Source organism: Polistes fuscatus, unplaced genomic scaffold (genome assembly GCF_010416935.1).
Source record: "Polistes fuscatus isolate 324 unplaced genomic scaffold, CU_Pfus_HIC Scaffold11, whole genome shotgun sequence".
Taxonomy (NCBI): Eukaryota; Metazoa; Arthropoda; class Insecta; order Hymenoptera; family Vespidae; genus Polistes; species Polistes fuscatus.
Window position 1 is genome coordinate 4607793 of NW_025113009.1, and position 16596 is coordinate 4624388.

The 16596-nt window shown below is 26.7% G+C and overlaps 4 protein-coding genes across 4 annotated transcripts; 3 read left to right on the forward strand and 1 right to left on the reverse strand.

Moving 5' to 3' along the window:
- Nucleotides 1-5003: 5003 nt before the first annotated feature.
- LOC122526581 (golgin subfamily A member 7) lies at nucleotides 5004-6629 on the reverse strand. Its single transcript, XM_043650088.1, has 3 exons — nucleotides 6336-6629; nucleotides 5717-5881; nucleotides 5004-5472 (listed from the first exon to the last, which is right to left on the reverse strand). The coding sequence occupies exons 1-3, from the start codon at nucleotides 6342-6344 to the stop codon at nucleotides 5182-5184; spliced, it is 465 nt and encodes a 154-aa protein (XP_043506023.1). The 5' UTR covers nucleotides 6345-6629; the 3' UTR covers nucleotides 5004-5181.
- Nucleotides 6630-6878: 249 nt separating this feature from the next.
- On the forward strand, nucleotides 6879-12318 carry LOC122526582. Its single transcript, XM_043650089.1, has 15 exons — nucleotides 6879-7164; nucleotides 7233-7287; nucleotides 7442-7710; nucleotides 7782-7967; nucleotides 8035-8167; nucleotides 8248-8414; nucleotides 8511-9695; nucleotides 9793-10009; nucleotides 10088-10249; nucleotides 10323-10437; nucleotides 10530-10717; nucleotides 10795-11023; nucleotides 11102-11268; nucleotides 11362-11602; nucleotides 11702-12318. The coding sequence occupies exons 1-15, from the start codon at nucleotides 7121-7123 to the stop codon at nucleotides 11887-11889; spliced, it is 3546 nt and encodes a 1181-aa protein (XP_043506024.1). The 5' UTR covers nucleotides 6879-7120; the 3' UTR covers nucleotides 11890-12318.
- Nucleotides 12319-12551: 233 nt separating this feature from the next.
- On the forward strand, nucleotides 12552-13658 carry LOC122526580 (oxysterol-binding protein-related protein 11). The gene is made up of 2 exons (XM_043650087.1): nucleotides 12552-12979; nucleotides 13073-13658. Exons 1-2 carry the CDS (start codon nucleotides 12748-12750, stop codon nucleotides 13423-13425), a joined length of 585 nt encoding a protein of 194 aa, XP_043506022.1. The 5' UTR covers nucleotides 12552-12747; the 3' UTR covers nucleotides 13426-13658.
- Nucleotides 13659-14362: 704 nt separating this feature from the next.
- On the forward strand, nucleotides 14363-16520 carry LOC122526583. Its single transcript, XM_043650090.1, has 4 exons — nucleotides 14363-14673; nucleotides 14969-15188; nucleotides 15323-16165; nucleotides 16244-16520. The coding sequence occupies exons 1-4, from the start codon at nucleotides 14435-14437 to the stop codon at nucleotides 16484-16486; spliced, it is 1545 nt and encodes a 514-aa protein (XP_043506025.1). The 5' UTR covers nucleotides 14363-14434; the 3' UTR covers nucleotides 16487-16520.
- Nucleotides 16521-16596: the final 76 nt, after the last annotated feature.

Genomic DNA, 16596 nt, shown 5'->3' on the forward strand with positions numbered 1-16596 from the left:
AAGAAAAAAAAAAGAAACATCGAATCTTTCGTTGTATTTAATGACGCTCTCGCTTACGTGATTTAAAATTAGAAAAAAAGAAAACTTTTAAAAACGAACAACAAGGAGAAAAGTAAAAAAATTGAAAAAGAAAAAAAAAGAGAGAGAGAGATCAGTGTGAATTAAAAAAAAAAGAAAAGAAAATAATTATATGCACCGTTCTACCGATGCAACGAAAATTTCAAAACTATGTCCTTCACGCAAAACTGGTTTCTAGTCTTTTTGATATAATTAAGAACGTGCATCATCATACCTGTTCGGGCATTGATGCACGAGATTAAATAAAAAAGAAAAAACACACAAATTTCTGAATGTGGTCAAAAGTTGAATTTAAAGATATTTAAATAAGATGTATGTTACGAGTATACATGTATGTTTATGTACATATATACATGGTATCTGATTTTAATCGATCCGCGTGAACATTTTTACAAAATTGTAATTTTTTATTGTTTCATTTTAATTTGAAGATTTTATTCGTGTTCCTCATATTTAAATTAATTAATCGATTTAAATAGGACATTTTGTATAGAAAACAGGACCGTATTTATACTGTTGGAGACCATAGGCGCACCATTATTACGAGGCCTCGAAAGAACGATTATTACAACTAATTAAATTTGTACAGTTTTTCTTCCTTATATAGTTTATTGAAAAAATAAAAGTCGGCATTTCAATAATAACTTATTTAATAAATTTAATAAAATAAAAATAATATAACATTGTGTAGTATTTGAAAAAAAAAAAGAACAGGAACAAATTAAAATAAATTAGTCTAACAATAAGTTAAAAAAAAATAAATTAATAACTAACTAAGTTTATCTTCTGGATTTGTTTTTAACAAATATATTAGGCTGTTTATTCGATCTTTTATTATTTCTCATTAGGGAATAGGATTAAATCCAACTTGCGCCTGATGTATTTTATTATTAAATGCGGCCCTAATAAATAAAGCAAAAGTAAGAATAAAAATGATGACAACAAGAAAAATTATCAAAAAACAATATCGAACAAGATCCTACATAAATTAAAAAATGTATACAAACAAAATAAGAAAAGAAAGATTTACATACGTAAGAGAATTTTCGCGTTATTATTTTCTTTTGTTTTATTATTAAAAACATTTAGAAATTACAATTCGGACTATACGAATTTAGTCCCGTACAGTAATTGAATCATCGTTTGAAAAATCATTTTGGTCCTACTATATTAAATTAAGTATAACAAACGGCTGTTTTTTTCTTAATGCTCTTCGCATGGTCGTATTTATCGATCGACCGATTCGCTATATAAATATTTACAATTTTCTTTATTAACTTTATTTATTTCTTTTTTTCTTCTTCTTCTTCTTCTTCCTGCTCCTCATTTTCATTTTCATTTTCATTTTTATGCAATATCGGACGTTGCATATAGAGGCGCAAAGAAAGTTTTATTTATTTATTTATACATACATACATACATACGTACGTACATACATCCATATACATACATACATACATACAAACAGAAATGCATACATATATATATATGTAGCATTAGTGGTATTGCGACGTTGAAAAAAGAGAAAAAATAAATGCGCGCGCGCGGTAGAGCCTTTTTTTCGAAAATACAGGAACGAAGACATTGACGACGACCAATCAAAGTCGTATTCCATTATCTAAATCTTTAGTTTAAAACTGTGCACCAGGAAGCCGTACGTGCGTCATGGCAGTGACACCATCCTTTTTTTTTGTCCTCTCTTCTCGACAATTAAAAAGTAATACATACACACAAACAAACAAATATATATACATGTATATATATATATAGAAATTCCTTTTGCAGCGTCGCATTATCACGCTATAATAATCTCTCGCCATTCATTGTGATCAAGGATCAAGACGAGATCGTTCACAGCAGAATTATTGTGAATGAAAAATATTAAGAGTGAATAAGAAAAATAGAAAGAGAGATAGAAAGAAAAAAAAATTAGAGTGAAAGAAAGAGAGAGAGAGAGAGAGAGAGAGAGAAACAGGCAGAAAGAAAAAGCATGATTTACAATCAGTGAGTAGGGGGAAGAGGGAAATTTCATATTATTCACATCAAATCAAAAGAAGATGAAACATTTTTTTAAATGATAAATAAAAAATATCTTTTAAATTTATTGTAAATCGTGCAAGCGTCTCATCCTCATCTTCTTCCCCTCCCCCTCCTGTTTCTTTCTGTGCAATACATATAAATATATATTTATAATAAATACGTATATATATATATATATATATATATATATATATATATATATATTTATTTGTTTATTTAATTGATTTATATATAAATGAACACTTCGCGAGAAAGAAAATATTTTATTGATCAAATTTATTATAAATCATGCCAGCCTCCTTCCCTCTCTTCCTTTCCACCCTTACTTCTTCCTATTTATTTTTTGTTCTTTTTTTATCGTCGTCAACTTCTCTATATCGCTCTGCTTATTGCAAATAATATTATTTGAATTATAGATGTATAACAAAAGGACCGTATTTGTCATAAGGCGCAAACAACATTATAAATTTTTAAAATAGTCTAATATATTAGTAAGAATCAAAGTCAAAGAAGAAAGATTTTTTTTAATATTATAATAATGATAAAAAATATATGTATAAATGTTATTAAATTAAAATAAAATTTGTATTTTAATTACTCATGGTGATGATGGTTGGTTGCGCCTAAAAATATTTAAAAATATAAATACGGCCTTGGATAATAGAAAAATAACGCATTTCTTTTCTTTTATTTTCTTTCTCTCTCTCTCTTTCTCTCTCTAAAACAAAAAGTTATAACTCTATATTTTAATTCTTTTTTATCATTAAGTGCATAGGAATGATAAGAAAAATCGATAATCGTTAGAGCAGAAAAACTGGGTCCCGTTCTTTTTTATTTCTTTTTTGTTTCTTTCCTTTTCTATTTTTCTTAATTCTTTATCATCTTCTTCTTCGTTGCAATAAATATGATTTACAGTATTTATATATATGTATATTTTAATGTACTTCCCAATGAACAAACTAATTGTTGCTTCTTAAAATGGAAAAAAGGTAAGTGTATAATATACTGTACATCTCAATTATATATTATACTGCCTCTGCGAATATTTATTTATTTATAATTTTTATAACTATTCTTTTCTTTTTTCTTTTCTTTTTCTTCTTTTTTTTAACACACGATGATATCGACTTATAACCGCGGCATATAATTAATGATAAGGTACGACGTATAAAAGATTCCACGCATGATGTATCGTTGTTTAGTTTTGAGATCACTGTAACTTATATACGTAATCTATCGGTATAAAAAAAATATATATATATTTATATATATTTAAAAAAAAAAAGAAAAAGCAAATCAAATCCCCCTCCCCCACTGAAAAAAAGAGAAAAAAAAATTATTATTTACAGACGATTATTAGAGCCTTAAACTTAACGATCTTGCTAAACAAAAGAAAAAGAAAAAAAGAAAACAAAAATATTAATAAAAAGAAATAAAAAGAAAATCCTAGTCTCCCTGGCAATGGATCGAAATGCAAGATTTTTTATTTTGACAACGTCGAAAAACCTATCCACATCGTGCATGCCATGCATTATACTTTTTATCCTTGATCACAATGTCGTACACGTCAAAAGTCAACTTATTATAAATCCTACTTATATCACCTCAAAACATAATCATTTATCTCTCTTTCTTTCTCTCTCTCTCTCTCTCTCTCTTTTTCTCTCATTTTTTTAGCCAATCCTTGGAATTCTTAGCGCAATTAATTACCATGTGCCAGCAATTTCGACTAAATATTATTATTTTATTATTATTACTATTATTATTATTATTATTAGTGTTAGTATTATTATTATTAGTATTATTATTATTATTATTATTATTATTATTATTATTATTATTATTACTATTATTATTTTCTTTTTCTCTTTTTATTTTTATTTATTTCTTATTTCTTTTTTCTTTTTTCTTTTTTTTTTCCCTGTGCTCTTAAATTTCTTTTCACGAGAAGGAGTTCATTACGGCAAGTAAATCTCATTATTCATACATATGTATTCTAAAAAAAATAAATGAAAAATGAGCCAACTTGCATGTCTCATTACCCAAAAAAAAAGAAGAAAAATAAATTAAAGAGATTTATACTTTATGGAAGATATATCTCCTTGTAGAGGAAAAACTTAGAGCTCCACTTATAATGCATATAAAGCTTGGAACGTATAAAGTCAAAGTCCTTTGACAGTAATCGATAAAAAATATTCAGAATGAAATTCAAATGTCTAAACTCTGTGATTAATTTAATTTACAATAAACACAGATTAGACTGTAGATTGCATTCATGAATATATCATCGAATAAATGCAGTCTGTAACCAGCTCTATATGCTAAATGATACACAAAACGGGATATGTTAATCATTTATGATCCGCTTTATATGATCTTCTAATGTATGATTGTAAGAAGTTAAATGATTCTTGTTTAGTCTTATAGATTGCTTCGTGATTTATATTCATGTGTTATTTTTCATTCATTTATCGTAAAACGTAAAATAAATTTTCACACACGAATTTCTTGCCATAAAAAGAAGAAACTACATATTTAAAAAATAAAAAAGAAAAAAAAAAACAAAAAATAAATTTAGAAAAATCAACGAATATTTAAAAATTTGTTTGTTTTACATTGAATCATAAGCTCTGAGAAAATGTTTCTTCAAATTTCATTTCTTTCGAAGTAGAAATATTCTTAGCGAATACTTTGATTTTTCGAGTAAACGTAAAGACTTTTCTGCTTCATAACTTAGAAGCAGTAATTCGTCCTTTTGATATATACTTATGTTCGATAAACCTAAGTACAAAGTTAGACTCGAAAGAGAGCTAAACCTTATTGCACATGAATTTTTCATTACAATAATTGTGCAAGGTGTATTTTAAAATCTTGCTAGTTTTTTCTTTTTGTTCTTTTTTCTTTTATATGAAAAATTAATTATGCACGACCAACTTGAATTAATCAGAGCGCAGCATAATTGTGTCCAAAGACTTCCATCAGCGCATGTAGGTCGTTAATTCTGGCAATGCGGCAGAAATGCGCGGGTCACATGAAGAATTCCGTAGATCGGCTAACATGCAGTCACGATGCAGGTCTGTCTAATACAGAGATTTCTATTAGCCTGAGGCCACGGGTCGTTGGATCTGTTAACAATAATCCACGCGGCTTGTAAATTCTATCATTTTGTTCACAAACAAACTTTGCGACCTTTCGCAAGCACTTCTCATAATGTGTTTCAGTGCATATAAAGATTAGATAACCAGTAAGGCAAGCAAGGCAGCCCTCACAGAAAGTTGAACAACTGGCGCGTTCTGCTTCCGCAAAGTAATTGTTCAACTGATTGATTGTATACTCGAACGACTGTCTGTCCAGCTATATTTAAAAAAAAATATGTAGCACATATTTAGAAGAACATAAAACAAAAAGATAAGCCAAAATTTAAATATCTTTAAAAAACCAACAATAATATTTAGAAACGTATAATAATATATGTGCATCCGAATATATTAAATATTCTACATGTTTAAAGTTAAAATTAAACTATAATAACAGTAACAATAGTAGTAAGTAATAGTATTAATAATAGCATACTGATATGCATAATAATATTACGTACTCTGCTTTCCAATTCTGTAGGAAACTGTGTTTGAAATTTAACCATTGTACCTTCACTATAATCTCGTTGTATAAAAACTTTTTGACAGTTTTGAAGAGGCCCTCCACCCGTTTGACCTCTCCCCGCTGACATATCTTCCAAAGGAGTAAGGGCAGCGTGGTTGCCCTATAAATTATTATTTAACTTTATATACTTAATACATAGTATCACTTTTCATAGGAAACATTATAAATTATCTTTATACAGTGATTCAATTAAAACATTCTACATGTACATATAGTTATATAGTTATACATACAGGTATATTTTTTACTCACAATACAGATAAAATATAAATGCAATTTTTAATAAAAGTAACTTAATTACTTTATAAATGTTACCTTTTCTAACCACTAAAACCGCACCCAATTATTTATTAAAGAAAGAAAATAGTAATCATTAAAACTTAATGAAATTATGTTAATTAAAAAAAAAAATAATTGACGTGTCTCTCAAACGTAATACTTGCAATAAAAAAGAAGAGATAAATAAATAAATTATATTCACAGGTATAAATTTCTAGAAATTAAAAGTATGTAAGAAAAAGAAAAATCTAAATGGTAAAGAATGACAGACTTACCAATGGCATTTTGAGCTTCGTCTTGCTGGTTGTATAAAACCCTGGTAACGGAATCAAATTCAATTGCTTGATTGCACTTATGGTGAAAGAAACAAATTGGCTTATCACTGAAACTTAACGTAAACGTTTGAAAATTGGAGCAATTTTTACACTTTAACGAGTGGACGCACGATTCTGTCGCCATTAAACATGCGCGCGCAATTCATATTATTAAAATCTGTTCACACTGAGCGATACATTTACTTCATTCGTTATCACAATTAATTGGAATGTGAAATAAAGATGATAGATAATTATTAATAATTTTAACTACACTTATATATTTATATATGAATATTCACATTAATTATTAATTATCTTGAGGTTATACTTTTTTCTTTATATTTACAATTAGTTACTAATTTATTAAAATGTCACCACTATTACTATAAGTCACCAAATGACTTGCTTAAACAGTTTACTTTATTCTTACGTGAAGAATGTTGGTATGGATATCGATATATCGATAGTAATATTTCGATAATCGAAAGTTATGGTATTTCCCTATTTTATTTAAAATTATCGGCATATATGACATTTATCACATTCAGTTCATATACTATTTCTATGAGTTCTTTTGTCTAATTTATACTTGTGCGGAACTTTATGCATGTGTCGTACTTGATTAAGCACGTATTTTGCTCAAAATAAATTCTTACATTTTATTGAATTAAGAATTAAATATTGTTTTTTTTTTCAATAAAATAATTAATATAATCGTAGATTATATTAAAAAGTATAAAAGTATGGCTTATTTTCAATCTAATGTTGAAAAAACAGAAGATATCACGTAAGAAACATTAAAACATAATATTATTATGCAAGGAACTATTTTATATAATATTATTAATTTTACAGAAAACCAGAAGAGTACAGACTTTATGTAACTAATATACCTGTGGAGTTGGACGAGGTTTTTTATTTCAATTATTTTTTAATTTATTTATTTAATTTTATTCTTTTATTTATTTAGTTATTTATGAATATTAATATTTTCTATTTCTTATATCAAGAGTATTTTATTTTTAATTTATATGTATATTATAATTATTATTATTATATTTTAGAATGGCATTCGACAAATTTTTGATCATTATGGTGAAGTTAGTAGCATTTTTTGTCTTCCATGTGCATCATGGGCTTATATTACATATACAAAATTTAGTGAAGCTGAATATGCTATAAGGAATCTTCACGATACACCACCATTATGTTTAAAAATATCATTTAGTAACAAAATGAAATCTGTTGATCAAAGCGAGAAGATACTGTGCAACCAAAAATCTCAAGAAACTTTTAAAAATTCAGTTCATCATCAACCTCATGAAACGGCAAAGTAAGTTGCTTTAACAGCTTAAGTACTTATTATATATTATAAGTTTAATAAATATAAAATTTGATATATAGTACAGAAACTATGGAATTACCAAACTATAGTAATATGCTTCATAAATACAGTTATCAATCTAAAACACCTATTGATATGCATCATACAGCTGATGGTTTGTTATGTCCAGTACCTATGGATCATTATTTATTTGATCCATATGAAAGTACAAAATCTTTAGATTATAAAAATACATTATGGACAAGGTATATTTATATTTTGTTGTGCTAATGTTAAATGATATTTTAAATTATTCAATATATTTTATTATAGGGACAGAGTTACTGTAACGCGTGATGGAAAACGACATGTTTCTCTTGGACGTGGTTATCGCTTCTATGAGATATCTGAACCACATTCTTCGACCAAGACACTGACTACACAAATTTCTGAGAAACGTAGTAATGTAATATTCATTGCTTTTATTGTATATTTATTGTATAGGATTTTATTTAATGAGTATATTTCTTTCTTTGTTTATTATAGGGTTTGTATGAATATGGTCAAGATAGTTTAAAAGAAAAGTTAGAAATATGCGTATGCTGTAACAAAATAACAGCTGTGAAATGCGGAAAATGTTATTCTTTTTATTGTAGCAAACAATGTCAAATACTAGATTGGCCAAATCATAAAATTAAATGTCAACAAATTCCGTCAGTATATTACAAAAATAAATATAAAAATAAAAATAAAAAATTTGTTATCTGAATCTTATCAATCTTATCAAAGTTTCTTCTTTCTTTTTACAGCATACTGGCAGAAGATATTAAATCTTTATCAACATCAAGTAGTGAAAATCAAATTGAAGTAACAAACTTAAATCCAACTGAGAAAAAATTACGTCGCCCAAAAATAAAATCTCTAGTTAATCCAAATGTAAAGAGCATAAATAACAAATGTATGGAAGATAAAAAACCGGAAACTTTAATGAAACTAAATGAAAATAATTCTCAAATTAATGTCATGCACAAGAATGATAAAATAAAAGATAAAGAATACAAATTAGATGTAACTGAGAAAGAAGCCCAAAATAATTTTAAAATAACAACTCAAGAACAAAAAATATTTTATAAAAACACATTCTTATCAACCGGAAAAATTACAGAAGTTATAATTTTAGAGTTTACACAAGGAAAAGATTTTTGGGTACGCAAAGTAGATCAAGAAAAAATATATCATAACATGATAATTGAATTGCAAATTATAATTCAGAACAAGCCTAAAATTAACCCAATTATTGGTAATGTGTATGGTTACAAATTTAATAATACATGGCACAGGGCAAAGATAATGTCTTTGAATCCAACAAACATATTTTTTATTGATCTTGGTATTACTGAGACAGTTAAAGTATATGAATTTCGTGAGATAAACGATTTTAAGACTATGTTGCCATTTGCAGGAAAAATATGTTTACATAAAAATTCATCAATGAAGTATGAAAATTTAAAAAAAAATCAAATTATAGCTGTAAAAGTTATTAATCAGAATGAGAATGTGATTTTTGTAGACGTTATAAGTAAAATTAATAACACAAGCCCAAACAAATCTTTAAAGCTCAACACGCAATTAAAAGTTAAAAGTTCTACAAACTCTACTTATAATAATGATAATATTTGCAAAACTACCTCCAATTTTTCTTTAAATACTATTAAAAAAACAAATAAAAGTGAGGATAAGACAAATAATTATTCTCCAGATGGTAAGAACATATATGAAAATAAAAACGAGAATAAAGCAATATCACGTCACTTACCAAATGTGATAAAATTATTATCAAAAGATGCATGTGGATTTTTAAAAGTTAATACGATACTTGATAACAACATTTATGGAATTACCCTTTTACCGAATGATTTGATCACAGAATTTCAACAAATTATGACAAAATTACATGAAAAATGTAACTCTGTGAAATTAAACTACGAATATAAGTAAGTTTTCTAAATGAAAAAATGTTGTTAATAAAAATATTTCTTACTTTAATGTGCATACTTAATCAACACGCTTATTTATTCTCTAACTTTCCAGGCCAAATATTGGAGATTTAGCATGTGGCCTAGGAGGAGAAGTCAGTGATTGGCATAGAGGTTATGTCGTAACTCTAAATCCAAAAACACAGTTTGCTGTAATAGATAAAACGGAAATAATAACAGTTCAGAAAATTGTGCCATATCCTAATGAATTTCTTAATAAATGCACATTTGGTGTGATCTGCAAAATAAATACAAACGATATCGAATTAGTAGTAAGTGTATAAATCTTATTATTTATTATACTAATATATTTTTCTGATTAATACTTACATTCGTTTCATGAATTACAGATAGGTAATTATTATGAATATAAAGTAGTAAATACTGAGAATGAAATCAGTATTGAAATTAAATTAAACGAAAGAAATAAAGTAGAAGGTATTTTAAAACCATGGGAGCCAAGACTTAAGCCAAGTAATATTCAATGCTTTAAATTGAAAAGCGAGTCCAAGGTTTGAGTTTTATTAAAAGAACAAAATATCATTGTTTTATAAACACTACATTAGAACAATTATTATTTTATAGGTTTGCATCACTTCTTATCTAAATCATTATATCATGTTTGTTCGCTCTCTGGATACAGAAGACTCAGAAGAATTTAATAAACTCATGCAAAAAATTGCAAAATATGCTCTATCTGGTATATTTTTAAATTATCGAAACTTAAAAAAAATGTATTTTTTATATTTTGCGATTAATATTTTGTTAATTTTTAACATTTATTTCTTTCAGCTGCATATCTCGAAGAACCTCCAGTTGTGGGAGAAGTAATAATATCACAATACATTGACAATAATTTTTATCGTGCAATTATTACAAAAATACAGGGAGAAGAAGCAATCGTTACTTATATAGATTTTGGAAATTCTGAACAAACGTTATGGAGAAAATTAAAAGTATTACCTGACGATTTAAAAACGGTAATAAAATAATTGTCATTTGTATATATCATTATTATTATAATAATTAATAAATATCTTTATCTCACCACTCGCAGCATCAATCATGTATCACAAAAATTCTTTTAAAAGATATACCAACCGATGTTATTATGACCAAAGAAGTGTCAAATTATCTTAATGATTTAGTAGGTAAAGAAGTACCTTTAAAATGTAAATTTAATGGTATACCTTCTAAAGATGGTGTACATTTAATTATGTCAAATGGAGAAAGTATTAATGACAAAATTAAACAATTGCTTATACCAAATTGGAAAATAGAAGAAGGTAATGTCTCTTGTTTATTATTAAATGTGTGATTTATAATGAAATTATATTTTCATATAAAAATAATTTACATTATAGATAAAACGGTTTACACGATTAATGATATAGACGTACTTCCTTTGGGAAATATTGGTGATACCGTCAAAGTTGTGGTTTTGAATGTAATCAAAGACAATTTTGAATATTTCATGTGTCTTCTAGATTTTGAACTGATTACACATGTTCATGAAATTTTGCCAAAATTGGTACATCTTCAAACATTTATTTCTATAATTTTATATTTTTATGAAAAATAAATATATATATATATAATATATAATTTACATTATCTCTCTTAGATGAAAGAATACTGCGAACATACAGAGTATTATATTCCTCGAGTAAATGAATTATGCTTAGCCTTATACTTAAATAATTGGTATCGTGCAATATGTTTATCTATATGCGAATCAAAAAATGCAGTTGTTTTATTTTATATTGATTATGGAAACTGTGAAGAAGTTTTTCATCAAAACATTAGACCAATGACAAGTGACTTTTTAAAGCCTTCTTGTCTTGCAAATATGTGTAATCTTGTTAGTAAGTATTACATTTATAAATATACATAAGTGTATATGATAAGAATCTACTTTTAATAGGCAAAATAAATCTTCACGTTTGTATTATTTCTTTTAACAGATTTACTTCCAGAAGAAAAAAATGGATCTTATTCTCCTAAAGCATTAAAAAGAATCTCAGAATTGATTAAAGCTGATGAAGTTTACCAAGCTAAAATTATTGATTTTGATAAAAATGGAAATTATAAGATTGAACTTCCAGATGTTCGTCGTAAATTAATTGAAGAAAACTTAATACCATCTTCTTAAAAATATATCATTACATTTATATTATTATTAAGTGTAGGAGAGGAGAGGAGATGTGAGAGAGAGAGAGAGAGAGAGAGAGAGAGAGAGAGAATTCAGTGCCTTAATATTCAATTCAATGCATCAAAATCCTTATTTTTTTGTTGTCAAGAAATTCAGCAATTTTCTGAAAGATTGATCAAAGTTATCGAAAATAACAGATATATGATTACTTTATAAGTAATATAAGTAATATGTTTTAATATATATGACGAAACTTTTGATTTCTTAATTTAGATAAAATGATGAAGAGCGCAATTCCATTTTTTTAATAAATAATAAATTTTTTATTGAAGAATAGTATAACATAAAAAATATAAGAGAATGAAAGGATTATCTCCATTTTATTCATCAATGTATTTAAGAAACTAGATTGCTCTTAATGACGAAAAATGACCATTTCTTTAAACTTTACTTAAAAAAAAGATCTAACTTTAAATTTTTGTTTTTTTATTTTAATTTCTTAGTTCTTTCATTTAAAAAAATATATATATTTTTGAAGTGAAGGGTAATTTTAATAAAATAATGAATCTTCTAACAAGTGTATGCATTTTTATAAGAAATAAAATTTTTTTATCGTCACATATTTCAAACTGCATTTATGCAAATATCAAATAAGTCAATATAGTTTAATAAAAATAGAATAGAAACGAAACACTAGAGGTCTCTAGTTGATTATCTTGTTCTTATCACGCACAAAGTATAATTACAACTTAATAATCCTAACCTTTTTTAATGTGTTATATTAGATGACAATCGATCTTAATTGTGTATTATTTCATTAAAATAAGAAAAAAAGGCTTCCGATAAAGGAGAGAAATAATGAACGTTCAAATAAGGTTTCCTTACGAGGGTTTATTACACAAATATACAAATGCGATGAAAGGATGGCAGTATCGCTGGTTTATTCTTAGTCCTGAAACTGGTGAATTACATTATTTTCTTAGTGAATCCGAGAAAAATCAACGACCACGTTGTTCCATATATTTAGCTGGTGCAGTTATAGCACCTAGTGATGAAGACTCCAATACTTTCACTGTTAATTCTGCCACAGGTAAACTTTCTTATTGAAAATGTTTTCCTTATAGAATTAACATATAATATAATTATATTATTAATCAATTTGATTTTTCTATGACTAATGAAGGAGATATGATAAAATTAAGAGCTACTGATGCTAGAGCACGACAGGAATGGGTAGACAAACTGAGAGCGGTTACAGAAATGTATACAAGAGCGATAGCTAGTAGTCATCCTCCTTTACCGCCAAGAGAACATTCCACTAATGCCAGCAGAAATCCTGTTGCCAAATTAGAAGTCCTTGATGCCTTCGCTAATTGCCAGGAACAATTAAGAAAAGTTGAAAAGCATAATGCTGCGTTGGCGCAATCCATTGAAAATTCTAGTATGAATTTAGACTCAGATTTATTAGTCCTTAAAGCTATGGCTCATACGACGTTACATACATTAAATCAATGCCTTAATATATTATACCAATGAAATAATACTCTTTAAAAGAGACGTTTTAAAAAGAAAACACTTGATACGCAAATATTCATTCAATGATTTTCTTCCTCGTGTAGGAATATATTCAAGCATATCTAATACATTTCATTTTATTTCCATTTTATACTCTTTCATTTTAAATAAGTCTGTTTACTTATTGATAGTGTATAAATCAAAAGAAAAAGTTCTTCCAAGACAAGTTCTAATAAAAAGTTGATGAGATCTCATATTAATCCTTTTTACATTAAGCACCATTTACATCGTTTACAATACACATTTCTATATTTATCTTATTCATTTTTATGAGTCTTAATAATTAAAATTATACGTATTCTTCATGGTTTATTCAAGTATTGAAATAATATTTAAAAAAATAGATTCAGGTACTTGGTTTAGTAGCACAGCAAATATATATATATATATATGCATTATAATGCATTATAAAGAAAAAAATAATAAAGAAAGTAAAGAAATGCTGCCTTTTTTGTCTATAAGCAAGCAGCTGGTTAAGTAGGCACATTTATGAAAATATTACCGAATTTGAAATAATGTAGAATAAATATAATCTCGACGTTCATGATTAAAAAAGGAACATATCGTTATAAAAAAAAAAAAAGAAAAAACCTAAATAGAGAATACATCTAATGATCACATAAGTATTTGAGTAGAACAAAAATAATCTATATCGATCATCGTACAATCGTAGAATGTAAATATCAATGTCAAGGACGAACAATTAGGTGAAGGTAAACTAGTCAGTTAAACTCTCATTTCGCTTGTAACTTTAACATAGTGATTTTCAATATAGAATAAGAGAAACGTGGTGGTAATATTTTAAAGAAGAATTTAATTTTTTTTCTTGTGAAATTAAATAGAAAAGGAAAGAAAAAGAAAGGCATTACTATAATTAATTCTCTTTATTAATAAAAAAGGAAATACGCTGCCATAATAAAGAAACATTTTTGAAATCTTTGAATGAAGACTATAAAAATAATTGAAAATAATGTCTGACAACTCGTCCGACACGGATTTTTTCCTTGAAGCAGCTGGTGTGAAAATTACAAACAAAACGTCTGAACCATCGGTTAAGACTATCGTTTTACAATTTGACAGTACAAACGACCCATCCTCGAAAAATAATAACTCTTCATGTGGATTTCATTTGACTAAAACTATGTGGGATGCATATCCCTGGGTAGCATTCGTCGAACATGAAAGTATCGCTAATCGAGCAGGATTAAGGTATATTTTTAAAATACACAAACATATATATCACTATTTTCATTTCTAATAAATTAAAAAAATAATACTTTAAACAATAATTATTTTTCTAATAAAATAATTAGATGTGTAAGTCATATGATTTCTATAAAGGAACTATGACTTAATCACTCGTAATAAATTATAGAACCGGATAATATAGATTATTGTCTGTTATATGTGATCATATAGTTATAGAATCAAATAATCGATAGAAAGTATAACACATTTATTCTTTATTAATTTTTAACAAAATAATATATGTATTTTTTCGTAGACCAGGTGATTGCTTACTTAACATTGATGGTACCGATGTGTTGGGTTTAAAAATAAAAGATATTGCCGTTTTCATAAATGAAAGAAAAGATAGAAATAATATAAATCTTCGTATTTGGAGATATGAGTCTAACTTTTCAGAAAATGAAAATACTGGCAGAGCTTGGAGAAGACCACTTCCAGAAATAGTTTCTAAATTTGCTAACGTGTTTTCAGAATGTGTAAGTTTTATAATTTTTTTTTATCACGCGCTATTTTTAAAATTGTAAAATTATGCAAAAGAATTATTTTTAAGAATAAATAATTATAATAAGTTTACATTTATCTATTTTTCTTTATTTGTAAAAAATTTTAGTTACGCTGCTTAGAATGTCCAGTTTGTTTGGAACGTGCAGTATCACCAGTTACACAATGTATGAATGGTCATATACTTTGTTTTAAATGTAAACAAAAAACGTCAAAATGTCCTATTTGTAGAATACGACTTGGCCAGGGTCGTTGTCTCCTTGCCGAAAAGATTTGGAAAATTATTTTTGATATTTTTGATACGAATCACGAAATTGAAAAATATTCTAAATCGTCCAATAAAAATCTTACAGAATATTTGTTTGGAAATTTTAGTAAATTGAATATAACAGAAACAAATCAGAAGAATGCCAATGTCCCTTTAAAATTAAAACGATCATTATTAACTAAATTGTTTCATGGTAATGTAGAAAAAGCTGCTTCTACAGAAAATATTGCAACAGTATCACAGAGGAACGATGAACTATCAAGATTAATATCTTATAATGTCAGTAATAATAGTAATTCAAATAAATTGACCTTAAACGATCGACCAAAATCGGCAAGCACCAGTCAACTTTCGTTAGGAAAAGTAAACCGTGAAATGGATAACAACCATGAATTACAAACAAATATTACCGTTCAAATCAGAAGCTTAAACTTAAATTGGAATTTAATTTTTGATGGATTAAATTCTTCAATAATTGACAGACGGCTATCTTGTCCATTTTATGTACAGAAAAATTGTGAAATTGTTTTAACAGTAACTAAGTTAGTGGATCATCTAATCATGTGTCATAGTAGTAAAATAATTCATATTCGTGGTGGAAGAATTAAACTACATATTCCATCACCCTATGGACCTAATGATGTTTTTCTAATGCATTATATGAACAATATGTTTTTTCTTCAGGTACGTTATTATTTATTTGTGATAATCGAATATTTGATGTATTGTATATATATATTCTTCCCCCCCCTCCTTGTGTAGGTAGAAGAAGGCTTTATATGGATGATAGATGTATTAGGAACTAATATGAATTTGAGATGGACTGTAAGTGCAACGGGATATTCTAATACAGAAATGGTGTGTATTAGAGAAATGGCAGAACTTAAACACCCTATGGTACGTTTACCAAAACATATCGTATTTTTACCAGAAATCATTGCAATAAATACAATCGATGTTAAAATTATTGGAAATGAAAATGAATTAGGAATATGCAGAACATAAATTTAAAAAAGGTAATAATATTTATTATCGATTAATTATTATGTAATGAGTATATGCATACATATATGTATATAAAATTACGATTAATCATAAAGAAAAAATGCATTAAA

Bases quoted from the DNA above. Each gene is read 5' to 3' on its own strand.
- LOC122526581 (XM_043650088.1), bottom strand. The intron at 5,473-5,716 runs GTACGTAATATT...TTTTAAATATAG, and splicing joins CTACAGAATTGGAAAGCAGA to CTGGACAGACAGTCGTTCGA.
- LOC122526582 (XM_043650089.1), top strand. From the start codon at position 7,121: ATGGCTTATTTTCAATCTAATGTTGAAAAAACAGAAGATATCAC. The intron at 7,165-7,232 runs GTAAGAAACATT...TTAATTTTACAG, and splicing joins GAAAAAACAGAAGATATCAC to AAAACCAGAAGAGTACAGAC. The intron at 7,711-7,781 runs GTAAGTTGCTTT...TTTGATATATAG, and splicing joins CAACCTCATGAAACGGCAAA to TACAGAAACTATGGAATTAC.
- LOC122526580 (XM_043650087.1), top strand. From the start codon at position 12,748: ATGAACGTTCAAATAAGGTTTCCTTACGAGGGTTTATTACACAAATAT. The intron at 12,980-13,072 runs GTAAACTTTCTT...TGACTAATGAAG, and splicing joins CACTGTTAATTCTGCCACAG to GAGATATGATAAAATTAAGA.
- LOC122526583 (XM_043650090.1), top strand. From the start codon at position 14,435: ATGTCTGACAACTCGTCCGACACGGATTTTTTCCTTGAAGCAGCTGGT. The intron at 14,674-14,968 runs GTATATTTTTAA...ATTTTTTCGTAG, and splicing joins GCTAATCGAGCAGGATTAAG to ACCAGGTGATTGCTTACTTA. The intron at 15,189-15,322 runs GTAAGTTTTATA...AAAAAATTTTAG, and splicing joins CTAACGTGTTTTCAGAATGT to TTACGCTGCTTAGAATGTCC.